We start from the raw sequence: 27393 nt of genomic DNA, 5'->3' as shown, positions 1-27393 counted from the left end.
CTTCACAGGTGTGCCCTGTCAGGTTTAATAAGTGGGATTTCTTGCTTTATAAATGGGGTTGGGACCATCTGTTGTGTTGTGCAGAAGTCTGGTGGATACTCAGCTGATAGTCCTACTGAATAGACAATTAGAATTTGTATTATGGCAAGAAAAAAGCAGCTAAAGTAAAGAAAAACGAGTAGCCATCATTACTTTAAGAAATTAAGGTCAGTCAGTCCGAAAAATTGGGAAAACTTTGAAAGTGTCCCCAAGCGCAGTTGCAAAAACCATCAAGCGCTACAAAGAAACTGGCTCACATGAGGACCGCCCCAGGAAAGGAAGACCAAGAGTCACCTCTGCTTCTGAGGATAAGTTTATTCGAGTCACCAGCCTCAGAAATCGCAGGTTAACAGCAGCTCAGATTAGTGACCAGGTCAATGCCACACAGAGTTCTAGCAGCAGACACATCTCTTCAACAACTGTTAAGAGGAGACTTTGTGCAGCCAGCCTTCATGGTAAAATAGCTGCTAGGAAACCACTGCTAAGGACACGCAACAAGCAGAAGGGACTTGTTTGGGCTAAAGAACACAAGGAATGGACATTAGACCAGTGGAAATCTGTGCTTTGGTCTGATGAGTCCAAATTTGAGATCTTTGGTTCCAACCACCGTGTCTTTGTGCGACGCAGAAAAGGTGAACGGATGGACTCTACATGCCTGGTTCCCACCATGAAGCATGGAGGAGGAGGTGTGATAGTGTGGGGGTGCTTTGCGGGTGACACTGTTTATTCAAAATTGAAGGCATACTGAACCATCATGGCTACCACAGCATCTTGCAGCGGCATGCTATTCCATCCGGTTTGCATTTAGTTGGACCATCATTTATTTTTTAACAGGACAATGACCCCAAACACACCTCCAGGATGTGTAAGGGCTATTTGACCAAGTGAGTGATGGGGTGCTATGCCAGATGACCTGGCCTCCACAGTCACCAGACCTGAACCCAATCGAGATGGTTTGAGATGAGCTGGACCGCAGAGTGAAGGCAAAAGGGCCAACAAGTGCTAAGCATCTCTGGGAACTCCTTCAATATTGTTGGAAGACCATTTCCGGTGACTACCTCTTGAAGCTCATCAAGAGAATGCCAAGAGTGTGCAAAGCAGTCATCAAAGTAAAAGGTGGCCACTTTGAAGAACCTCAAATATAAGACATATTTTCAGTTGTTTCACACTTTTTAGTTAAGTATATAATTCCACATGTGTTAATTCATAGTTTTGATGCCTTCAGTGTGAATGTACAATTTTCAAAGTCATGAAAATACAGAGAAATCTTTAAATGAGAAGGTGTGTCCAAACTTTTGGTCTGTACTTTATATGTCTGTATATGTTTGATTGTGCGTGACTGCATGCGGCCTCCCGCTGTGTATAGATGGCTATTTGCGGCCTCCCGCTGTGTATAGATGGCTACGTGCAGCCTTCCGCTGTGTATAGATGGCACCGTGCGGCCTCCTGCTGTCTATAGATGGCTACGTGCGGCCTCCTGCTGTGTATAGATGGCACTGTGTGGCCTCCTGCTGTGTATAGATGGCTACGTGCGGCCTCCCGCTGTGTATAGATGGCTACGTGCAGCCTTCCGCTGTGTATAGATGGCACCGTGCGGCCTCCTGCTGTCTATAGATGGCTACGTGCGGCCTCCTGCTGTGTATAGATGGCACTGTGTGGCCTCCTGCTGTGTATAGATGGCTACGTGCGGCCTTCCGCTGTGTATAGATGCCGCCGTGTGGCCTCCCGCTATGTATAGATGGCGCCGTGTGGCCTCCCTCTGTGTATAGATGGCTACGTGCGGCCTCCCGCTGTGTATAGATGGCGCCGTGCGGCCTCCTGCTGTGTATAGATGGCGCCGTGCGGCCTCCCGCTGTGAATAGATGGCGCCGTGCGGCCTCCCACCGTGTATAGATGGCATACGTGTGCTCAATATTGAGTCATACAATTAATGTAAGGCTATGTGCCCACGATGCAGAAATGCTCCGGATTTTTTTTGAGCGTTTCTGCATCTCCCTGGCAGAAAAAACGCATGCGGATTTTACATGCGTTTTTCCTGCCAGGGACAAGCGGAAGTGAAGCGTTCTTCACATGCATTTCTGCATGCGGGTTATCAAGCACTTTTCCAAGCGATTTTAGCATCACTTGGAAAGTGCTTGACAACTTGGTCACACTATATAAATCCATGCAACCGGCATGGATTTATATAGTGTGACCATAAAAGAATGGTAAAAAATAAAAAATATATAATTACCTTCTGATGGCCTGCCAAAGTCAGCGGTCGCGTGACCCGTCACATGACTAAATGACGTCACGGCAGGTCCTTTTCAGACCATCGTGAGCTGCCGGCAAGCCAGGACGCATCAGATAAAGACACCGGGGGCCATCAGAAGGTAAGTATAATATTTATTTTTTATGTTATTCTTTTTTTTTACAGGTTCTATGGTACCCGGGTCCGGAGGAGAGTCTCCTCTTCCCCAAACCCGGGTACCATCCGCACATGGAATCCGCATGTACAGATGCAGTGATGCGGATTCCATGCGTTCCAATGCAAGTCAATGGCGTCAAAAACGCCGAGCTTCCGCAAAACAATTGGTAATGCTGCGGATTTTTCCACAATGATAATCTGCAGCGGAAATTTCTGCAGCATGTGCACAGCACATGCGGATTATCATTGGGGAACATGGCAGACCTTCTACCAAGCGTTTTTTAAGCGTTTCTACAGCGGAATTGTTTAAAAAACACATAGTGGGCACACAGCCTAAAAAAAATTATTACAATTAATATTGTGCCAAATTAATTTCACGTGAACTATCACATGATCTATCACAGGGGATCATGTAACATGTGATACATCAGGTGTGTGGGGGGGGGCATGCCTTCTAAACTGCCCGGGGCCCTTGCTACTCTTAATCCACCCCTGCTCTCCAACCAACCATTGGCGATTCCCAGTAGACCATGGACTCATTTATCTGTTGATTTTAACACTGATCTACACGTGTCGGCAGGTAATGCTGTAATTTTAGTGGTGGTGGGGTGGACAGATTCAGTAAGATGTCACATTTCATCACGTTATGTGCATTACCCAAAGCCAAGACTTTGGTGCAGATTTTGATCAGAGAGATTGTAAAATTACATGGAATCCCTACTGATATTGTTTCTGATCGGGGGTGCAATTTATTTCCAAATTTTGGAGGGAGTTTTGCACTCGGTTGGGGATCCATCTGTCATTCTCTTCGGCATTTCACCCGCAGTCTAATGGGCAAACTGAACGTGTTAACCAGAATCTTGAAACTAATCTTAGGTGTTTTGTGTCTGAGAATCAGGAGAATTGGGTTACTTACGTAACTCTAGCTGAATTTGCGATGAATAATCGTTGTCATGAATCTACTGGTAATTCCCTGTTCTTCATGGGGCATACGGATTTCATCCTCAGTTCAGTTTATCCTAGGTCATATTGCACGACTCGTTAAAGGGTTGATTGTGACTTGTAGGATTGCTACTTCCAATAGGTGGCGCTATAGAGTACAAGTCCTTTTTTTCTCTGAAGAGGCAATTTGCATATTAAATTTCCCAGAGGAGCATTGCATGGCGAATAAGCCTCCTTACCTTGACGTGCCAGAGCTGGTGTGTCACTCTCCATAAGGAGAAATGCTACCCCTTAGACCTCAGTCCAGAGCCTCTCACCTAGCCAAATCAGTTCTCATACTTTGCACTGACGAGGGCCAACAGCCCGAAACACCGTGTCTGCAAATTGAGATTCTGATTTGGATTTTATCCTAGGTCATATTGCACGACTCGTTAAAGGGTTGATTGTGACTTGTAGGATTGCTACTTCCAATAGGTGGCGCTGTAGAGTACAAGTCCTCTTTTTCTATGAAGAGGCAATTTGCATATCGTCATTTAATAGAAATCGTTCTTCAAAGATATACCTGAAAAACGTTTTTCATTTTCTATTATGTCTGCGTGGCAAGGGGTTCTTAACAGATTGAGGAAGATGGGATCTAAATACAAGAGTGTGGCTGATCGGAGATGTGTGGTGGGTCCGGACATGTGTATTGGTGACTTGGTGTGGTTGTTCTCAAGGAACATTAAGTTGAAGGCTCCCTCTTGGAAACTGGGTCCCAGGTTTATGTATTATATTGTGGAGTTGTGCTTCACCACATGCAGAAGTACCATATAGGTAGGAGGAACTATTTACTAATTGTGCTTAGTTTCACTTTCTCATTCACACTTAAACCTTCATTATGCTTACATACGCCCTTACTGTCCTTGATCCAATAATCCTTACTTTCCTTCGGTATCCACAAACCCCAGCACCCTCTAACCAAATCATCATCTCTCCTTCTCTCTTACCTCCCCACTTGACCTCATCTGCAGACCAGCTCCTTAACCTCAGATCGATCCTACCAAAACATAAAACAAGCTGGACACTCTCCTTCTTCCATCTGCTCTCCCTCTCTCTGCTTCTCCTCATTGCTGGCAACATATCTCCCAACCCTGGACCCCCACAACTCACATCTCCCACCAATTCCTCCTCCTATCGCTTCCAACACTGCCTTCCCTGCCGCGCTGTGTTACGGTGGCCTCCACTTCTCCCACACTCCTCGCCCTGGTAACAGACATGGTGGAGGAGTGGGCCTTCTCCTTTCTACCAACTACACCATTAGCCCTATCTCACCTCTACCCTCCCTTACGCTCCCTTCTTTTGAAGTCCACTCTGCCCGCATCTACTCTCCCTCCAACCTCCAAGTGGCTGTCATATACAGAACTCCGGGCCCGGTCACTGCCTTTATTGACCAATTCTCCTATTGGCTTCTTTACTTTCTCTCTACTGACATTCTCACAATGATCATGGGCGATTTCAACATTCCCACTGACATTCGCCAGTCAACAGCATCCAAACTCCTGTCGCTTACTTCATCCTTTGGACTTACTCAGTGGTCCTCATCAGCCACCCACACAGACGGACACACTCTAGACCTAATCTTCACCCAACACTGCTCCCTATCTAATCTCACAACCTTGCCCTTACCCTTATCTGACCACCATCTACTCACTTTCTCATCCCTGTCCTCCTCACCTGTCACCCATGTCCAGCAACTAGCACACCCCCACAGAAACCTTGCACATCTAGACACTCACACACTCTCGGAATCTATTCTACCACTGACATCCATATCCTCACTCCATGACACAGACAGTGCCACTGCTTTCTACAATGCTACTCTCACATCAGCTATTGACTCGGTCGCCCCTCTTATGCATGGCAGAGCGCGACGAGTTAATAGGCAACCCTTGTACAACAACCTCACTAAACAGCTTCGGCAAGTGTCCAGGGTTGTGGCGCAGCGTTGGAAGAAAACACATTCGCAAGATGACTTCATTGCATTCAAACAAGCAACATTCGCAATCAAATCAGCCCTCACCTCTGTTAAACAGGCCTACTTCACAACCCCCAGGTCTTCCTTATTCTACAACCCCAAACAGTTATTCAACACTTTCAACTCTCACCTCTGCACTCCACTGCCCCCTCCGACATCTATGTTGAGGAGTTTGCCACACACTTCAAAAACAAGATTGACCAAACACGGCAAGTCTTTACTGTCCGACCACCACAACCCCTTCGTTTCCCAGACCATTGCCTTTCCCCCATAACCTCCCTTTCCAACATCATGGAAGGAGACCTCACTCATCTCCTCTCCAAATCACACATCACCACTTGTGCACTCGACCCCATCCCATCCCACCTCCTCCCGAACCTCACCCCCACACTCATCCCATCCCTAACCCATCTCTTCAAACTATCACAAACTTCTGGTACCTTCACCGCTGCCTTCAAACATGCCACAATCACACCCATCCTCAAAAAGCCATCCCTCAACCAAACTGCCTTGTCCAGCTACCGCCCCATATCGCTGCTCCCATTTGCCTCCAAACTCCTTGAGCAACATGTTCATGATGAACTTTCCTCTCACTTCTCATCTAACTCTCTCTTTGACAACCGACAATCTGGCTTCTGCCCCTACCATTCCACCGAAACTGCCCTTACCAAAATTACTAATGACTTACTTACAGCCAAAGCTAACAGACAATTCTCTGTACTCCTTCTTCTTGACCTGTTCTCTGCCTTTGACACAGTTGACCACTGCCTACTACTACAGATCCTGTCTTCCTTTGGTGTCAAAGACCTTGCCCTATCTTGGATCTCCTCATACCTTTCCAACAGCACATTTAGCGTCTACCACTCCAACGCTACCTCCTCATCCCGCCCCCTCTCTGTTGGAGTCCCTCAAGTCTCTGTCCTAGGACCTTCTCAATCTATACCCTTGGCCTGGGACAGCTCATAAAACCCCACAGCTTCCAATACTATCTGTACGCTGATGACACCCAGATCTACCTCTCTGGCCCAGATGTCACCTCTCTGCTTTCCACAATTCCAGCATGTCTATCAGCCATATCCTCCTTCTTCTTGCGTATCTTCCCCACTTGATCTTTCTGATCTTTCTATCACAATAAATGACACCACACTTTCCCCAGTAGCGGCAATCCGCTGCCTCGGAGTAACCCTTGACTCCGCCCTGTCCTTCAAACCCCACATCCAAGCTCTCGCCACCTCCTGTCACCTCCAACTCAAAAATAGTTCCAGAATCCGTCCTTTCCTCAACCCTCAATCTACTAAACTGCTTGTGCATGCCCTCATCATCTCCCGCCTCGACTACTGCAACATCCTCCTTTGTGGCCTACCGGCTAACACTCTCGCACCCCTCCAGTCCATCCTTAACTCTGCTGCGCGACTGGTTCATCTCTCGCCTCGCTACTCCTCTGCTACCCCCTTTTGCAAATGGCTCCCAATTGCCCAGCGTATCCAGTTCAAACTACTAACATTGACCTACAAAGCCATCCATAACCTTTCCCCTCCGTACATCTCTGAACTAATCTCCCTATATATTCCATCACGTAATCTCCGGTCCTCCCAAGACCTCCTTCTCTCCTCCACACTTATTCGTTCCTCACCCAATTGCCTCCAAGACTTCTCCCGAAAATCCCCCATCCTATGGAATTCTGTGCCTCAACATGTCCGATTATCTGCCACATTTGGATCCTTCAGACAGAACCTGAAAACACATCTCTTTAAACAAGTCTACAGCCTGCCATGACCTTGCTTGCTGCCACCTCAACACTGGAGCTACTGCAACCCCTCAACCTACTGTCTCCTTCCCGTTCCTGTAGAATGTAAGCCTGCAAGGGCAGGGTCCTCTTCCCACTGTATCAGTCTATCATTGTTAGTTTTGTTTACTGTAAGTGATGTCTGTATCTGGTATGTAACCCCTTGTTATGCACTGCACCATGGAATTAATGGCGCAATATAAATAAATAATAATAATAGTGTAGGATATTGGGTACACGCTTCCTCTTAATAATTGTTGCATCTAGAATATGTAAATAATTAGATTTTTTCTAATCAATAACACAATTTAAAAAAAACTTACATTTTCTGGCTGGCTTCCTGTCAGACCATTCCTGGACAGTAATCTGATCGCCAGGCCCTCCAATGTAATACTGGTCTTCATAAGTTGAATTGTCTGGAATATCATATGGATCCCACGGGTCAGTCAAAGATTTTTTCACACAAATTTTTGTAACTTGCTCAATCTGGAACATTACTGCATCTTTATATAGATAGATGTATTCAAAGAACCTAAGTTGATAAAAGGAAACATTTGCTTTATTACTGGATCCCAGTTCATGGTAAACATAAAATCAATGATCATGTAGCTCCACGTTAAAAGTACATTTGATTAAAATGTAAATCACAAAAAACAAAACTGTTTTCAGTATTCAAATTGTAATATATGTCAGACAACTAATTTCCTGGTACCTTGTAAAGAATCCCCATATACACAGAAGCCAAAAAAGATTGTTGCATAGATCCAAAGAAAGTTTCAAAGGAAAATTCACCAGCATCCAATTACATATACTATTCCATTTATCAATAGGACATATGAGTTGTTTTGTGGTTTACCATATGTTTCAGTGTTAATAAAGGACGCATTATTTTTTGATGCTTGCAAAATTTCCTGTCGTCTGGACATTGTATAAAGCCCAAAGAGAATACTGTGTTACTTTGTACTTAAGAAGGACCTTTATACTCCAACCCTGGATACTAGCACATGAGATTCTCCTTGTTGGGGGAAACAACATTTCATAAGCTTTATTTTCCTATGGACCAATTTAGTGTATTTAGATATCTGCAGTCAATTAAAATCATTGCACAAAATTTCCTAGTTTGTTACCTGTTTTTTTCTACCACTTTTCCTGCCCTACATTAAATTATTATAGTGGAGGTTGAACAACAAGGTGATGATTTACTCAGCACAGCAGTATTGAGCAGTATAGCTGTGAATTCAGCACTGGGATAAACCAAAACACTTACTGAAAATCTGCAGTATATACTAAATTTCATGCGCCTCACTATGCGTATCCCTCCTTCAGCCCCTTTCTTCAAAGGCTTTAATGGGATATGGCTGTCAGTCTTGTCTACAGCATGATGGTTCAGCTGTTTTGCAGAATGTATTATCAGGCAGGAGGAAGTGTGAGACATTGCTCATACAAGGACAAAGAAGTATAGTAGTTCCTTATATTTGTTTTTAATTTATGTAAAGTTTGCTGAAAGATCAGTGCCATTTTAAATCTTGCACTGACCCAATGGTTGAATGGTGTTTGTAAATTTGTTTTTAGTCTATAGTTAGAGTAATAGGGTGCAGAAATAAATGAAACATAGTTTATATTACACTTTTGATGTATTTTGAGGTATTTTGTGTTATTTTATTTATTTTATCACTGAAAACTGAATAGGTTCATGTTCGCACAACACTTAAACCTTATTTCAGAGATTATATATATATATATATATATATATATATATGTATATATATATACACACACATACACACACACACAGTGGGGAAAAAAGTATTTAGTCAGCTACGAATTGTGCAAGTTCTCCCACTTAAAAAGTTGAGCGAGGCCTGTAATTGACATCATAGGTAGACCTCAACTATGAGAGACAAAATGAGAAAACAAATCAGGAAAATCACATTATCTAATTTGGAAAGAATTTTTTTTCAAATTTTGGTGGAAAATAAGTATTTGGTCAATTACAAACAAGTTGAAGTTGAAGTTGAAACAAGAAGTTTCCATACACTATATAAAAAGACACATATGCAGGTTTTTCTCAATATCTGACATGAAATCAGAATAAACCTTTCCCGTTTTAGGTCAATTAGGATTACCATAATTTTTAACATTAGCCAAATGCCAGAATAATGAGATAGAGAGAAAGAATGTTTTAAGGCATTTCTATTACTACTCCAGGTTTGTAGGTCACCTTGCTCGCACCTGCCTTTTCAGCTTTGCCCATAAATTTTAAATAGGATTGAGATCAGGGCTTTGTGATGGCCACTCCAAAACATTGGACTTTGTTATCCTTAAGCCACTTTGTTACCATTTTGGCAGTATGCTTTGGGTCATTGTCCATTTGGAAGACCTATTTCCGCCCAAGCTTTAACTTAATGTCAAGCAGGGTAAGGGAAAGACTAAGTGCAACACGAAGGGAAGAGTTTAAGGAAGCCCAAACACTAGGGAAAGTGGGAGTGGAGACCAGATCTAATATCACCCTGCCTACCCTACCGTCCCTATATAGGTTCCACACCTATCGTCGAGCAGGACCCTAAGTCCTGAATGTCCCTAGAGCTTGACCTAAATAGGGAGGAGGCAGGGTGAGCACTAGTCTAGCCCCACTACAAACTAAAGACAACAAGGTAGACAAACAAAGGGGATACACTTAGCTTGAGCAGACACCACAGAGATAACACCAACTGTCCTCCAAGGCCACCAGAGAAGAAACTAGCCAACTGCTAGCACTCAAAGCCAACACAGAGGTACATAGAACTATCACCAGTGCCTCTCTGGAGAAACTGAGAGTTTTTAACAACCAAGCAAGGGTGTGTCAATCAGCAGCAGAAGGTGGAGGTACCTGCTGGGTCCTAAAGGAAAAAGGATATAATAATACTAAAGAGATAAGAGGATCAAGAAGGTGTCTGCAATGCCAAGCACAGTGACCTTCTGCAGCCGGCTCCAGAGCGACTGTCTGTCACACCTGACCCACACGTGACACTTCCTGGCTGATGTCTTGAGACGTTGCTTCAGTATTGCCACTTAATCTTCTTTTCTCATGAAGCCATCTATTTTGTGAAGTGCACTAGTCCCTCCTGCAGCAAAACAACACCACAACATGACGTTGCCACCTCCGTTTTTCACAGTTGGAATGGTGTTCTTAGGCTTCCAAGCTTCTCCCTTTATCCTCCAAAAGTAAAAATGGTCATTATGCCCAAAAAGTTCAATTTTAGTTTCCTCAGACCACAGGACATGTCTCCAAAAACTAAGATCTTTGTTCCTGTGTGCATTTGCAAACATTAATCTGTCTTTTTTATGTTTCTTTTGAAGTAATTGCTTCTTCCTGGCAGAGCGGCCCTTCAGCCCACATTGATACAGTACTCGTGTCACTGTAGATATTGACACAATCTTATCAGCTTCCGCCATCATCTTCACAGGGTCTTTTGCTTTTGTTCTTGGGTTGATATGCTCATGTCGGAAAAAAGCACTTTCATCTCTGGGACACAGAACCCATCTCATTCCTGAGCGGTATGATAGCTGGACATTCCTATCTTGTTTGTACTTGCATATAATTGTTTGTACAAATGAACAAGGCATCTGCAGGTATCTTGAAATTGTACCCAAGGATGAGCCAGACTTGTGCAAGTCCACAATTATCTTCCTGATATCTTGGCTGATTTCTTTAGACTTTACCATGATGCTACACAAAGAAGCAGTGTGTTTCAGGTGTGCATTAAAATACATCCACAGGTGAGTCTCTAATTAACTCAGATGTTGCCAAAAAAATCTATCAGAAGCTTCCAAACACATGACATCATCACATGGGCAGTCCAGAATTGTTTAAAGGCATAGTAATCTTAGTGTATGTAAACTTTGCAGTAAGTAATAAAAATGCTTTAAAACATTCTCTCTCTTTCATTATTCTGGCATTTTGCAAATATTAAAAATTATAGTACTCCTAATTGACCTAAAACGAGAAAGGTTTATTCTGATTTCATGTCATAAATTGAGAAACACAAGCATATGTGTATTTTTATGTAGTCTATGTAACCTTCTGGTTTCAACTGTACATACGTATATCATATATATATTTATACACACACACCATATTTTTCGGACTATAGGACGCACTTTTTTCCTCCAAAATTTTGGAGGAAATTGGGGTGTGTGTCTTATAGTCCGATATACAGTACAGACCAAAGGTTTGGACACACCATCTCATTTAAAGATTTTTCTGCATTTTCATGACTTTGAAAATTGTACATTCACACTGAAGGCATCAAAACTATGAATTAAAACATGTGGAATTATATACTTAACAAAAAAGTGTGAAACAACTGAAAATATGTCTTATATTCTAGGTTCTTCAAAGTAGCCACCTTTTGCTTTGATGACTGCTTTGCACACTCTTGGCATTCTCTTGATGAGCTTCAAGAGGTAGTCACCGGAAATGGTCTTCCAACAATCTTGAAGGAGTTCCCAGAGATGCTTAGCACTTATTGGCCCCTTTGCCTTCACTCTGCGGTCCAGCTCACCCCAAACAATCTCCATTGGGTTCAGGTCTGGTAACTGTGGAGGCCAGGTCATCTGGCGTAGCACCCCATCACTCTCCTTCTTGGTCAAATAGCCCTTACACAGCCTGGAGGTGTGTTTGGGGTCATTGTCCTGTTGAAAAATAAATGATGGTCCAAATAAATGCAAACCGGATGGAATAGCATGCTGCTGCAAGATGCTGTGGTAGCCATGCTGGTTCAGTATGCCTTCAATTTTGATTAAATCCCCAACAGTGTCACCAGCAAAGCACCCCCACACCATCACACCTCCTCCTCCATGCTTCACGGTGGGAACCAGGCATGTGGAGTCCATCCGTTCACCTTTTCTGCGTCGCACAAAGACACGGTGGTTGGAACTAAAGATCTCAAATTTGGACTCATCAGACCAAAGCACAGATTTCCACTGGTCTAATGTCCATTCCTTGTGTTCTTTAGCCCAAACAAGTCTCTTCTGCTTGTTGCCTGTCCTTAGCAGTGGTTTCCTAGCAGCTATTTTACCATGAAGGCCTGCTGCACAAAGTCTCCTCCTAACAGTTGTTGTAGAGATGTGTCTGCTGCTAGAACTCTGTGTGGCATTGACCTGGTCTCTAATCTGAGCTGCTGTTAACCTGCGATTTCTGAGGCTGGTGACTCGGATAAACTTATCCTCAGAAGCAGAGGTGACTCTTGGTCTTCGTTTCCTGGGGCGGTCCTCATGTGAGCCAGTTTCTTTGCAGCGCTTGATGGTTTTTGCAACTGCACTTGGGGACACTTTCAAAGTTTGCCCAATTTTTCGGACTGACTGACCTTCATTTCTTAAAGTAATGATGGCCACTCGTTTTTCTTTACTTAGCTGCTTTTTTCTTGCCATAAGACAAATTCTAACAGTCTATTCAGTAGGACTATCAGCTGTGTATCCACCTGACTTCTGCACAACACAACTGATGGTCCCAACCCCATTTATAAGGCAAGAAATCCCACTTATTAAACCAGAGAGGGCACACCTGTGAAGTGAAAACCATTTCCGGTGACTACCTCTTGAAGCTCATCAAGAGAATGCCAAGAGTGTGCAAAGCAGTCATCAAAGAAAAAAGGTGGCTACCTTGAAGAACCTAGAACATAAGACATATTTTCAGTTGTGTCACACTCTTTTGTTAAGTATATAATTCCACATGTGTCAATTCATAGTTTTGATGCCTTCAGTGTGAATGTACAATTTTCATAGTCATGAAAATACAGAAAAATCTTTAAATGAGAAGGTGTGTCCAAACTTTTGGTCTGTAATGTACATAAATACTGTGGCTGTGGGCGGTGGGGGAACCGACAGTGGTGGAGTAGCGGTGCACAGGAGGCAGCAGCCGCCTGCTGCAGCCTACACTGTGCCTGCTACTAAAGAAAAGTCATAAGTTACTTACCGGTAACAGGATTTTTCTGAGACCATAACAACACCACGAGATTGGGGATCCACCCACCAAGGACGGGAAACCTACAGGCTTAAAAGAAAGGGGCAGCCCTCTCTCTTGCCTCAGTTTGGATTACAGAGCATTGAGAAGACCACCAGGTTAGTAAACATAGCAAACAATCACAATACCACTATATCAAACACTACCTAATAAGTGTGAAATCTTTAATTTAATAAACAAGGAGTGCTCCCACAAACGTGAAGGGAGGGAATATAAGGGTGCTGTCATGATCTCTGAAAAATCCTGTTACCGGTAAGTAGCTTATGACTTTCTCGGTCGACCATGACAGCACCACGAGAGAATTGTAGAGATGAAGAAGTCTAGGGAGGGACCACAATCTGGAGCACCCTTCTCCCAAAGGTGAGGTCAGATGAAACACTCATATCCAGTCTATAGTGTCTATACAAAGTAGACGAAGAAGACCAGGTAGCAGCCTTACCTATGTCTTCTATCGAGACACCCGTTTTCTCCACCCAGGAGGTCGCCACTGCCTGAGTGGAGTGAGCCTTCAACCCTCGTGGTACTTCCTCACCACTGGATGCATAAACTAGAGAAATAGCCTCCCTAATCCATCTAGCTATGATGGACTTTGTAACCTTAAAACCTTTCCTAACTCCTTGGTAGGATATAAATAAAGAACTGTCTCTCCTAAAATCTTTGGTGAACAAGAGGTACCTAATCACACATCTCACATCTAACATATGAAACTCCACTTCTTTCTGGTTACTCGGATCAGGACAGAAAGAGGGCAGGATTACTTCTTGGAGTCTGTGGAAATGGGAAGCTACTTTAGGGAGATAAGCGGGATCAGGCTTAAGAATTATTCTATCATCCAGGATCTGAGTAAAAGGCAAGGCCAAAGACAGAGCCTGAATATCACTAATCCTCTTAGCAGATGTTAAAGCAATCAGAAGCGCTGTTTTAAGGGAGAGGTGTGGTGCCTCTGAGGGTTCAGTCGCCACAGAGGAACAGCATCTCACCCAGAGGTGTGGTATCCCACTCTCAGGTAAGGATAGAGTGCTGCCCGGGACCCTAACACCTGCATCCAGCACATCCACTTCAGTAGGGCAGGGCGAGATTGATCCAAAGGGAGAGCACAGTCCCTGGTCCCTGGCTGGAGTGGAGGGGAACCAAGTGAGGGGGAACCATGTAGTGGGTGTGGGTGGAGGAAGCAGATCAGGGGAGCACTTGTGAAGGAGCTGTATAAAAGAGGGAACCATCTTGTTAGTTCAGTTCAGTCTGAGAGGAGAAGCAGTGGGAGCAGGAGCTCAGCTCAGGAGGCGGGCCTAGCCAGAGAGGCCCAAGACTGAGAAGGAGAGGAGGAAGGAGAGAGGAGGAGGAAAGGCTCCAGGAGGAACGAGGGGATCCTAGGGGTACGGGCAGTGCTGGAGGCCACCCGTACGCCCAAATCTACCAGGACATGGAAGGATCAAGCCGCAGAGGGGACCGGCCCCTAAACTAGTGGAGAACTACAAGGCTCAGCTAGAAACCGGAGGCTTCTGTACTTTTAGGGTGCAGTTGCCACAGCCACAATTACATCACCGAAAAGGTGGTCACAGAGGGTCCGGGGAACTGCAGGTCGCCCGACAAGACCCGAGGCTACCGGCTTGGGACACTGATTGGGGGGCGCATAGCAGGAGGGTGAGAGCCAGCGCAGGAAGACGACTGAGAAAGGTACACAGAAGGGGGTCCCGTTAAGTGCTCTTGAATTACCTGAGGGATTGCTGAACCCCTGCCTGGTGAACGCAGCGCGACGTGGGAAGTTACACCGGTACCTGTAACTTGGATTGCAACAACTGTGAGTAAACTCTGAAGACTACATCCCACCGTCTCTGTGAATTACTGCTGCGCCATTACCCCCTGCACTACACGGCACTACAACTCCCAGCAACATCTACAACATCTACACTGCCCTGGAGCTAAGCTCTACCTGTGGAGAGCTAAACCAACTCTGCTGCATTTACACCAGCTCCAGAGGATCTGCACCGCAGCGGCGGCTCCCTTTAGCCGCATACCACAGGTGGCGTCACGAACTGTATATAAAAACTATAAATCCCCTGTAAATATTCCCCTTTTGATTGACCGCCCTGGGTCACAGACCGGGTCACCGCCACTGTGACATCTCCCCTAGAAACGACCGGCTCGGCACCGAGTACCCCACGGCCCAGGAGGCGCGTCAGAGGGATTTAAGAGTAGATAAATCTATCGGCTCAAAAGGTGAACTGGTTAAGGCCTTTAGTACCAAATTTAGATCCCAGGGTACCAATTTGCTTTTGATGATGGGCCTGGATCTAAACGCGGCTTTAATAAAACAAAAAATCCAATAATTTTTCACCAAATCACAAGAATATAAAGCGCCTAAGGCAGAAACCTGAACTTTTAGGGTATTAATGGCTAACCCTAGCTCAAGACCTTTTTGTAAAAATTCTAAAATTTTACCCATTGGTGCCCCCTCACCAACCCTGGAACAGGAAAAGGACAAGAATTTCTTCCAAGTTCTAGCATAAATTCTAGTTGAAATAGGTTTTCTGCTATGCATTAGGGTAGCTACTAGGCCTTGGGAGAATCCTTTGGCTATGTGCCCATGATGCAGAAATGCTCCGGATTTTTCCTGAGCATTTATGCATCTCCCTGGAAGAAAAAATGCATGCAGATTTTACATGTGCTTTTCCTGCCAGGGACAAGCGGAAGTGAAGCATTTTTCACATGCATTTCTGCATGCGGTAGGATAAAAATAAAGAACTGTCTTTCCTAAAATCTTTGGTGAACAAGAGGTACCTAATCACACATCTCCTCACATCTAAGATATGAAACTCCGCTTCATTCTTGTTACTCGGATCAGGACAGAAAGAGGGCAGGATTACTTCTTGGAGTCTGTGAAAACGGGAAGATACTTTAGGGAGATAAGCGGGATCAGGCTTAAGAATTATTCTATCATCCAGGATCTGAGTAAAAGGCAAGGCAGAAGACAGAGCCCGAATATCACTAATCCTCCTAGCAGATGTTAAAGCTATCAGAAGCGCTGTTTTAAGGGAGAGGGACTTAAGAGTAGCTAACTCTGTCGGCTCAAAATTTGAACTGGTTAAGGCCTTTAGTACCAAACTTAGATCCCAGGGTACCAATTTGCTTTTGATGATGGGCCTGGATCTAAACGCGGCTTTAATAAAACAAAAAATCCAATAATTTTTCGCTAAATCACGAGAATATAAGGCGCCTAAGGCAGAAACCTGAACTTTTAGGGTATTAGTGGCTAATCCTAGCTCAAAACCTTTTTGTAAAAATTCTAAAATTTTGCCTATTGGTGCCCCCTCACCAACCCTGGAACAGGAAAAGGACAAGAATTTCTTCCAAGTTCTAGCATAAATTCTAGTTGTAATAGGTATTCTGCTACGCATTAGGGTAGCTACTAGACCTTGAGAGAACCCTTTGGCTATGTGCCCATGATGCAGAAATGCTCCGGATTTTTCCTGAGCGTTTCTGCATCTCCCTGGCAGAAAAAAATGCATGCAGATTTTACGTGCGTTTTTCCTGCCAGGGACAAGCGGAAGTGAAGCGTTTTTCACATGCATTTCCGCATGCGGGTTGTCAATCGATTTCCAAGTGATTTTAGCATCACTTGGAAAGTGCTTGACAACTTGGTCACACTATATAAATCCATGCAAACGGCATGGATTTATATAGTGTGACTGTAAAAGAATGGTAAAAAATAAAAAATAAATATTATACTTACCTTCTGATGGCCTCCGGTGTCCTTATCCGATCCGTCCTGGCTTGCCGGCAGCTCGCTGTGGTCTAAAAGGACCTGCCATGATGTCATTTAGTCATGCGACCATGCATATTAGGATGGGGATGAGCGCCACATATAACAGGAAGGAGGGGGGAATATATATCAGGATGGGGGATATTACCCCTATAACAGTGTCAGCAGCAGACCCCCTCCCCCTTAACAGGGCATCATGACCACATTTTTTGCTTACATTTTTTTTTCTATCTTCCTCCTCTAAAATCTAGAGGCGTCTTATGGTCTGGTGCGTCTTATAGTCCAAAAAATACGGTATATTATATATATACACACACACGTATGTGGACTCCTGATGTAAACCTTTGACTAAAGTCTGTGATATATTCCACTGTATAGTTCACAGCTATACAGTGGTATAGGTCATCATACTCCCATTCACCTCTTCAAAATTCCAGACACTAGAGCTTAGGGTGCTTTGTTGGTGGTGAAGGATGTACAGAGGTCACTTGGCAGATGAAAAAGGAGAAGGCAATGGTGGATGTCACTTACTGAATCTGTGACGCTACTCTAACCTTTTAATAGTCCTAAAAACAGTTTTCAACTTTTCCCATGAACACAGTTAATTTTAATCAAAAGATCTTAGAATAAAAAAAGTTTCACAACTAGATGTGTTGAAAAAAAAGTTCCTGTGATGATAACATGACCCACACTTCCTAACTCTCTTCACCCACATTCTCCAGCCCAATCTCAAGTGATGAAACTGTCCATATATGAACATTTACCTTATTGGAGCCTTACTGTAGAAATATGAGCTTGGTGACAGTGGCATTGAGTTTAAAGAAGTTGTCCAGTACTTTTTATTATCTCCCCAATGTATTCACCCTGTGCCTATAAGTGTTTTTGTAAATACCTTTGGTTGTCCTTCTTGCCTGTGAGCAGCGCTATTGCTGACCACTCACAGGCATCACGTGACCCCCGGCTCAAGTGAGGCGTGACATCAGTGACGCGGACCCCGCGGTGGATGCTAAGCTGTGGGTGGGGTTACCCCGCGTGTCAAACCCAGCATCCACTGCGCGATTTCCCAATGAATGAGGAGAAGGAAAGCGCGCGGTGGATGCCGGGTGTGACACGTGGGGTAACCCTGCCCACAGCCCATCACTGACCGAGGAGCACAGCACTGAGTCACGCCCGGGGGTCACGTGATGCCTGTGAGCGGCCAGCTATAGTGTTGCTCACAGGCAAGAAGAACAACCAAAGGTATTTACAAAAACACTTATGGGCACAGGTTGAATACATTGGGGAGATAATAAAAAGTACTGGACAACTCCTTTAAGTGGCAAGATGGCAGCAGCAACACGAGCTATATTCAGCACGTGGTAGCAAGTAGTAGAAGAAACAGGGAACACTCAGTGGTTTAAGGCAGGAAAGAAGCTGCTGGGACCCTGCATCCCACACTAAAGATTATTGCTGGAGACTGACAAAAGTTCAGAGGGAGCAGCTGTGGTTCCAAGATTGCACCATGTTGATCAAGCAAACATCAGAATAGATATTAAAGTCAAACATCAGCCTCAGACTGACATTATTCGGATATTAGCTTTTGATATCTGATCATGTCCTAAAATGGACACTGCACTGTACTACAGTATGTACAGGAGGAGCTCTGTCAGAATTCTGTCTCAGACTAAGCCAAACAGCTGGCCCATATGCCATGTGCCACATTTCATTAGGCTATTCCCCACCCCCACACTAGACACTTTAAAAAATTCTAGAAAAGAGTGTGCAATGCTAGGTGGTTCATAAAATGTGTCACAGTTATTACTATTGTACAAGAAATTACTAAATACAAACCAGTAGCATAAACTAAATTACCCAAGAGATGTAGTAAAGAAACTACAGAGCTTACCCCTCGGTGTTCATTTTTGGTGCTTCTACAGCCTATCTAGGTTTACACTGTCTGTGCTTTCGACAGTATTAATAAATATGCCCCATTGTCTATAGATACAAGAAAAACAACTGCAGTGCAGCTGAACATGCTCTTTCAATTATCTTAACAGCTACTTTGTGTCATCCATCAAGATCAATTACCAAAACACTCAACCATAGCTATTAATGCATACTCTGAAACCTGAAGTGGAAAAAGCCCATATTGTGCCATGGAAGGATATGGCCACACATTGCTGTGGTTTCTGAACATAATAGCAGCTCTTCCTAAGGCTAATGCAGCACGGAGCAAGCTTTAACTTCACTCAGTCAAATATTAAATATATCAGTTTAAGGGTAGTGTCCTTCGATTGAACTAAGCAATTTTGTGATTTTCTTGTGCCTTTCTTCTTGTCTTATTTATTTCATAATTCCTACAGTTTCTTTTTATTCTTCAAAACGTTTTTCCGAAATTAGTCCAGGAATTCAGACAGTCTAGCCTCTCCCTCCACTCTGCCTGACAGCTTTCTTTTTCCCACACTATGGATGGTTTGAAATAAATCTATATGCTGCCTTAGGAATACAGATTGGTTCAAACTATATTGCAATATGTCAGATACCAGGAAGATAGAAAAAAACAAGATAACAAAATATAATAAAATGTATTTTTGCATTTATGACTAGATTCTATTTAACCCGCACTCCTCAACATTCAAAGTGCAACACCAAGAAGGAAAGGTTGTCCAATTATGCAACTCACAGGATCGATAGACATCTTATAACGATATGCAAATGATGAAAAAAATGGAATCAAAATTTTCAAAACATCTCAATTTATTCAGAATCGAGTATGAGTGTCACAAGCAGAAATACACACACTTAAACGACTTTGCATGTCGCCTGGTCTAGCTGATCGCAGGGAGACCAGCCGACAATGATGACGGTTGTAGTTAGAACTATACACAGACGGCGGCCCCTGACTACAACTGTCATCAGACTCACCTTTTCTCATTGATGACAGGGAGATCAGGCAGCAATGATGACAGTAGGATTCAGCACCCGGCGCCTGGGAACAGCGCAAAAACGGCTTTTCCCAGGCACTGGTACGTGCAACACTGATGTGGCACACAGACTGCACACGAATGCCACACTGATTTTGCACACGGACAGCTCCGTTACTGGTTTTTCCAGTACCAGAAATATCAGGACCTGTGAAGGAGGTCTACATGTGCAAGTGTCTCCAGTACATGTGAAAACTGTCACCACAAGTACTGAAGACACTGAGGTGTGAAGGGGGCCTTATGAATATGAATTGATATGAGACTTCACTACAGGATCTGGTGAGACTGTTTCAATGTGTATATTACAGTCAGATATCTGCAAGTTAAAGTGAATTTTGTCTTGACCCTATTTCTACTTTGGGGTTTAAATCTCTATTAGTTGTGCATTTTGTATGTGAGTCTTCTGGAATTTATGCATTTTTACCTGTGTGCTATTGGGGTCACTGATTGTGTATTCATCAATCTACTTGCCTTACGACTATTATATGTGGATTCACTCGGATGTTGCATATTGGTGTATCCACATAGTAAGGACTAACTGATTGGGCATTTAGACATATGTGAGCCTTTTTGACATCTATGCATAAGGATTTGTGCTAGAACTTGGGTCTCTAATTTTGAATGTAACAAACCGCGTGCCTTTAAATATATACAGTAGGTCTTTATGACTAAGATCTACCTGATTAGGCATAGTATTTTACACCCAGAGACCACTTCCATTGTACTACAATACATGTGTGTTTATCTGTCCTCATGCTATTTTTACTGTAAGGTTTGTCTGTTTGGACCTTTTGGATTCATGACCGGTAATGCTGGTCTTTTAATAATTTTTGCAGATTACGGTTTGCCTTTTTAGTAGTTAAGTTAAAAGTTATATTTTATCTAACCCACTGCTTTCTAACGTTATAGACACATTTTCTTTGTATTTTAGACAAAAAAATATATATTTTCATCTTTTACATTTTAAAAATTACAAAAAGAAAAATAGGTCAATGCAAAAGTTTAGGCACCCTGCATGGTTAGTACCCAGTAGCATCCCCCTTTGAAAGTATCACAGCTTGTAAACGCTTTTTGTAGCCAGCCAAGTGTCTTCCAATTCTTGTTTGAGGGATTTTCAGCCATTCTTCCTTGGCCACAGAGTTCTATTATAACCTCATCGGTCCACAGGACTTGTTTCCAAAATGCATCAGGCTTGTTTACATGTTCTTTTGCATACTTCTGATGCTGACTTTTATGGTGAAGATGCAGGAAAGGTTTTCTTCTGATAACTCTTCCATGAAGGCCATATTTGTACAAGTGTCTCTGAACAGTAGAACAATGTACCACAACTCTAGAGTCTGCTAAATTTTTCTGAAGGTCTTGTGCAGTCAAGCGGGGGTTCTGATTTGCCTCTCTAGCAATCCTATGAGCAGCTCTTACTGAAATTTTGCTTAGTCTTCCAGACCTTATCTTGACCTCCACTGTTAATGGCCATTTTTAATTATATTTTGAACAGAGGAAAGGGCAACTTGAAAACGCTTTGCTATCTTCTTATAGCCTTATCCTGCTTTGTGAGCCTCCACCATTTTCATTTTCAGAGCGCTAGGCAGCTGCTTAGAAGATTTTTGGCACAAGGTTAGAGGAAGCTGGGTTTTTATAAAGCTGGGAAATTTGCATCACCTGGCCTTTCTTAACGATGATCGTGAACAAGCCATAACCCTAACAGTCTAATTAAGGTCTGAAACCTTAGTCAGTTATCTGAGCACACAAATCTCCAAGAGTGAAATGAAAAAAAAGACTATATATATATATATATATATATATATATATATATATATATATGTGTTTTTTTTCCCCAAAATACAAATGGAATGTGTCATCTTTAACTCTAGGCCTTTTAGAGATCATTTCATCTTCAACTTGCTTAACTGTTCACAATAACATTAATTTTGTTCATGGGTGCCCAAACTTTTACATGCCACTGTATAATAGAAAGATGGGAAATGTCTACTGTACTATTAACTTTTTTTCTGTGATATGACTAGCTGTTTAAAGGGCAGACACATTAATGGTTTTAAAAAAGTGCATATTTTTTACATTTTAATATAGTTTAGTAAGTTGTTTTTTTTAAAGAAATTCCAAACGTCATTCTAAATTTACTATTAACGTAAAGTACAATGTGTTTTAAAAAAATATGTACATTTTTTCTTTTACATATTACATTTATCATACTCTGAGTTCTGGGGAGACTTCTGGGAAATTCAATTAGTTGAGAAAAAAAAACGCAAATTCAAATTTTGCATGATCCACTCATCTTTAATTATTATATAAAGTAACAGATACCAGGAATGAATTTTCCAACTGTTATTTTGAAGGGGTATGAGGTTATCTATTTTTTTTGCTTTGGTTTTGGCAACTGTCAATTTTTACACGTTTTTAAAAAACATTTCACTTGAACGTAAAATTACATGAATGTGCCTACGAGAATAATATTTTGAGTGGCATTTTGACAATGTGCCAGGAGTCTATTTTCAGAAAAATATCTTTTATTTTACAATTTAGATTTATTTGTACATGTCAAAAGTGCAAAAATTGTCCTGGCTACCAAACGTGCAAAGTGTCAAAAAGTACCTGGCAGTGAAAGAATAGGGCACCATTTATGCTGGTAGGTCTGCTGACCTTCTACTAGTGCTTGGTCCTGCCAACTGGCTCAAGTAAGCCTCTGCATCTCTTGGGATTTGATCTTTTGAGCCAGTATGATGTTTACCCTGGCAAGAATTTACAGTATCTTACCAGTGAATAATTATTCACTCTATTCTTCAGATATATAGTAAGACAGTAGCTATTCCTTAGTATTTATTGTTTTGTTACACCTCAGCTCTCTTTAACTTGGTCATATTTCTAAATACCACTGTTTCCAACATGGAAGTTATGCTCCAAGGGAAACACTAGGTGGTTGAAAATTGACGGGAGATTGCACTTTTTGGCATTTCATCAGTTTTTCTTTAAGGATCTGACCTGAAAAATATAGTTCATATTTTTAAAACAAGGGATTGATTAGGTCGCCTATTCCGCTAAATTCTCCATTATGAATGTTGCTTGACGTCACATAAACACTGTGCAAATTACAAGTAAAATACATGTCACCACTAAATTAAACAAACTCAATTTCCATGATGTGCAAGTGGTTATTATAAAAAAAAAATTGCTTGGGAATACTGTTTTACAGATATTCAGATGGAAGTTCCCAACAGATTCCTGAAGGGCCAGTCAAATGCAATGTGAACCCAACCTGAGATCTTATTAACAGGTCTGATATTCATTTGTGAAATCAGCCTTAGGCTATCTGCTCACGATGCAGAAATGCTCCGGATTTTTCCTGAGCGTTTCTGCATCTCCCTGGCAGAAAAAACGCATGCGGATTGTACATGTGGATTGTACATGCGTTTTTCCTGCCAGGGACAAGCGGATGTGAAGCGTTCCTCACATGCATTTCCGCATGCGGGTTGACAAGCGCTTTCCAAGCGATTTTAGCATCACTTGGAAAGTGCTTGACAACTTGGTCACAATATATAAATCCATGCAAACGGCATGGATTTATATAGTGTGACCCTAAAGAATGTTAAAAAATAAAAAATAAATCTATACTCACCTTCTGATGGCCCCCGCAGTCTTGCTTCGCTCCATCCTGGCTTGCCGGCAGCTCGTGGTAGACTGAAGGACCTGCGATCACATGACTAAATGACATCAGCGCAGGTCCTTCAGTCCACCGCGAGCTGCCGGCAAGTGAAGACAAGGAGACCGGGGGCCGTCAGAAGGTAAATATAATATTTCGTTTTTATTTTATTCTTTTTTTCACAGGTTCAATGGTACCCGGGTCCGGAGGAGAGTCTCCTGTCCTCTAGACCCGGGTACCATCCACACATTGAAACGCATGGAATGAGCATCTACATATGCAGTGATGCGTAATCCATGCGTTCCAATGCAAGTCAATGGCGGCGAAAACGCAGCACTTCGGCAAAATAATTGGTAGTGCTGTGTTTTTTTCCGCAATGATAACCTGCAGCGGAAATTTCCGCAGCATGTGCACAGCACATGCGGATTATCATTGGGGAACATGGCAGGCCCTCTACCATGCGTTTTTTAAGTGTTTCTGCAGCGTTTTTGCCACTGTGGAAACGCTTAAAAAGCGCATCGTGGGCACACAGCCTTACATTTATTTTTTGATTCATTCCTCATACAGCTTAGGGTTTTTTCCCCCCCAATGATTTAATGACTATTGCACCTGAGGACTGCAGAGAGTAAAGACACGTGCTGCCATGCAAAAACTCAACTGGATGAGGTTATCAACCTGTGGACCAGCAGCAGTTCAAACAATCCAAGTTTCTGGCTCTGCTTTCTACCACAAATTGCAGAGCAAATATATATTCTATATGAACATATGTAATACTAAAAGGAGTTCACTTATTTGTACCTCCAGACATGTATTATACTTTGCTAAATTGTTAATATTGGTCACTTTTTGTTGTTTTATTGTAAAGTTTGAAACAAGGATGTGCTGCCTCTTTACTATTGTGAAGAGTGAGTACGATGACCCTCTAAGCACAACTGTGAAATCACCAAACACCAAGAACACCATACAGATTTCATACCTTCTTATCCCCTTCACACTGCATGCATTCTGGGTCTTGCTGACCAAATTAGAAATTTTGCTAGCCTTCATTTAGCAGGTTATAGCTTTGTAGAAATTTTAATTATCTTCTTTAATTTAATATTGTAATATTTTAAAGGGAATTTGTCGGAAGGCTCAACTCTCGTAAGCTGTCAATATGGGCATATAGGTCATAGGAAGTAGAATAAAATGATACCTTAATGAAACTAATTACGTTTCTCCTTGAGAAAGCGAAACATACGTTGGAGTGGGTGCTGCTCTATTTGGAAGGTTCAATCATGTTTCTGATATCTTGTCACCAATAATATTTTTCTTTTATGGTGTAATCATTGGATTCTTCACTTGTTACATTTGGGATGTATTATTTAACACTGTTCTCTTTAAGTAAATACCCTGGTTACACTTTACTATGTGCTGAGAAACTTTTCTGTTATATTTATCACATTATCATATGTTGTTGACCTGCTTATTCATTTTGTGAGGTAAAACATTTCACTGCCTGTTTTTAAACAATATTTTACCTCACAAAATGACTCCTCTGTGATCCCCTGCTGTAATGTCTGTATTGTCTTTTGCTTCCTCCCCTGTCCAGGAGATGTGGTATGTTCCGTACACGGTCAGACACAGACAAACAATTTTTACAATGAACTTTCGTCCGTGGGAAAACCCCTTTAATAAAATTATGTTTATATTCATCGGTAGTGGTTATACTTTATTTACAGGGTCATATTCAGATGCAGTGGGTACGGAAAGTATTCAGACCCCTTTAAATTTTTCACTCTTTGTTTCATTGCAGCCATTTGGTAAATTCTAAAAAGTTCATTTTTTTCTCATTAATGTACACTCTGCACTCCATCTTGACTGAAAAAAAAACAGAAATGTAGAATTTTTTCCAAATTTATTCAAAAAGAAAAACTGAAATGTCACATTGTCATAAGTATTCAGACCCTTTGCTCAGACACTCATATTTAAGTCACATGCAGTTCATTTCCTTGTGATCCTCCTTGAGATGGTTCTACTCCTTCATTGGAGTCCAGCTGTGTTTAATTAAACTGACAGGACTTATTTGGAAAGGCACACACCTGTCTATATAAGACCTCACAGCTCAGAGTGCATGTCAGACCAAATGAGAATCATGAGCTCAAAGGAACTGCCCAAGGAGCTCAGAGACAGAATTGTGGCAAGGCACAGATCTGGCCAAGGTTACAAAAGAATTTCTACAGTACTCAAGGTTCCTAAGAGCACAGTGGCCCCCATAATCCTTAAATGGGACCACCATTTAAGGATTGCAATTGATTGGGACCACCAGAAGTCTTCCTTGACCTGGCCGTCCAGCCAAACTGAGCATACCAAACTGAACGTGGGAGAAGAGCCTTGGTGAGAGAGGTAAAGAAGAACCCCAAGATCACTGTGCCTGAGCTTCAGAGATGCAGTAGGGAGATGGATATTGGCCAGTGTGCTGTCGGTATGCAACCAGTTTTGCATACGATTATATGTTCATTTGAATGAGCCTTTGAGATGACTCTGTTTGCAAAGCTGATTTCCATGCTCCATATTTTCTTTTGGTGAGGGCAGGTGGTTAAAAATCATAAAAATATCCCCAAAATCACTGTCTAGAAAAGTTTGCTCTTAGGATTTGCTGTGCAGCAAATTTATAGATCTTCAGATGGGTTTAATTAATGTAAGGTTTAAAAAATGTCTGGATGTCTATAATAAAGTAAAGATATAAATCACTGCACTCCCTATGAGTGTGCACGAGTAGGAGCCGAACCCTGGTATATCAGATCAAAGAGCCTCGGCACTCAATCGTCCTTTTGCAAGAGAAAATTTATTGACTTTGAGAAATAAATCTGCACACAGAAATAACACCACAACGTTTCGGTCTTAGCGACCTTCTTCAGTTGACGGGTAATTCTGCGAGAAATGTGAGCAACAAGTGGGTCCCAATAGGGCTGCCTGCTGAGAAGCGCGTGGGGGCATGGACATCACAACGCGGTCTCCACCGCTATTTCTGTGTGCAGATTTATTTCACAAAGTCAATAAATTTTCTCTTGCAAAAGGACGATTGAGTGCCGAGGCTCTTTGATCTGGATGTCTATAATGTCACAAGTGGTATTAGATTTTTTGAGATTGGTCATTGATGCAGGGATTTATTCTGATTACTGTACCTGATGTTGGGAAGCAATTTACCCTCTACAATAAGGCAATTTCATATGCGTTTGTTTACCTTCCTTTGGATTAACACTGTTACATAAGACTTAACTTAATTAGGCATGGGTGGACAGGTTTTTTTTACAATGCCCATGTTCCACACAAGCCTATTTTTTTTTTATCTCTCACATATTTGTGGGAAGCCAAAATCTTGCATGCTGCATACTTCCCACATGTATGCAGTTGCCTCGTAAGGAATTAAAAAAGATGTTGCTGGACTCCAAAATAATATTTCGAAACACAAATTGACAGCTGCTTTCTGTATTTGTGCCCGCAACTTCTGTAACTGTGGATTCTGCCATAGCACAAAACTCCATAAGGTTGCTCTACAATGTAAGTTTTTCATTACAATGAAACATATATAACATGATTGGCATGGCTTGGTTTGGTGATTCGCTCTGGTGACCTGTTGCTTCATGGTCGGTTCTTCTGTCTGCTGGGCTATTGCCCTTTTCTTCCCTGTCCAAGTTCTGATTGTTCTTGTTGTCTTTATTCTCCCTTCTAGGTTTACTTCTCTCCGGATGTTTTCCATTTTTGCCATTTTAGTTTGGCCAATTGGCGCCGGATTTAAAATAAGTACGCCACCGTCGGGAGATAGCAGGGCTGACTCCGCCCA

The 27393-nt window shown here is 42.4% G+C and overlaps 1 protein-coding gene across 1 annotated transcript in view; it reads right to left on the bottom strand.

The window, feature by feature from the left end:
- EPDR1 (ependymin related 1) overlaps positions 1-27393 on the bottom strand; it is a 103272-nt gene that overhangs the window by 50878 nt on the left and 25001 nt on the right. Inside the window, exon 2 of the mRNA XM_073678253.1 lies at positions 7512-7720. Coding sequence (XP_073534354.1) covers positions 7512-7720 — 209 coding nt within the window. The remainder of the gene's footprint in view (positions 1-7511; positions 7721-27393) is intronic.

The sequence above is a fragment of the Phyllobates terribilis genome, unplaced genomic scaffold, assembly GCF_046119375.1.
Source record: "Phyllobates terribilis strain yellow unplaced genomic scaffold, ASM4611937v1 Scaffold_4__5_contigs__length_816908805, whole genome shotgun sequence".
Classification (NCBI taxonomy): domain Eukaryota; kingdom Metazoa; phylum Chordata; class Amphibia; order Anura; family Dendrobatidae; genus Phyllobates; species Phyllobates terribilis.
The sequence above is the reverse complement of the archived record's forward strand: the minus strand, read 5'-3'. Positions and strand labels throughout refer to the sequence as shown.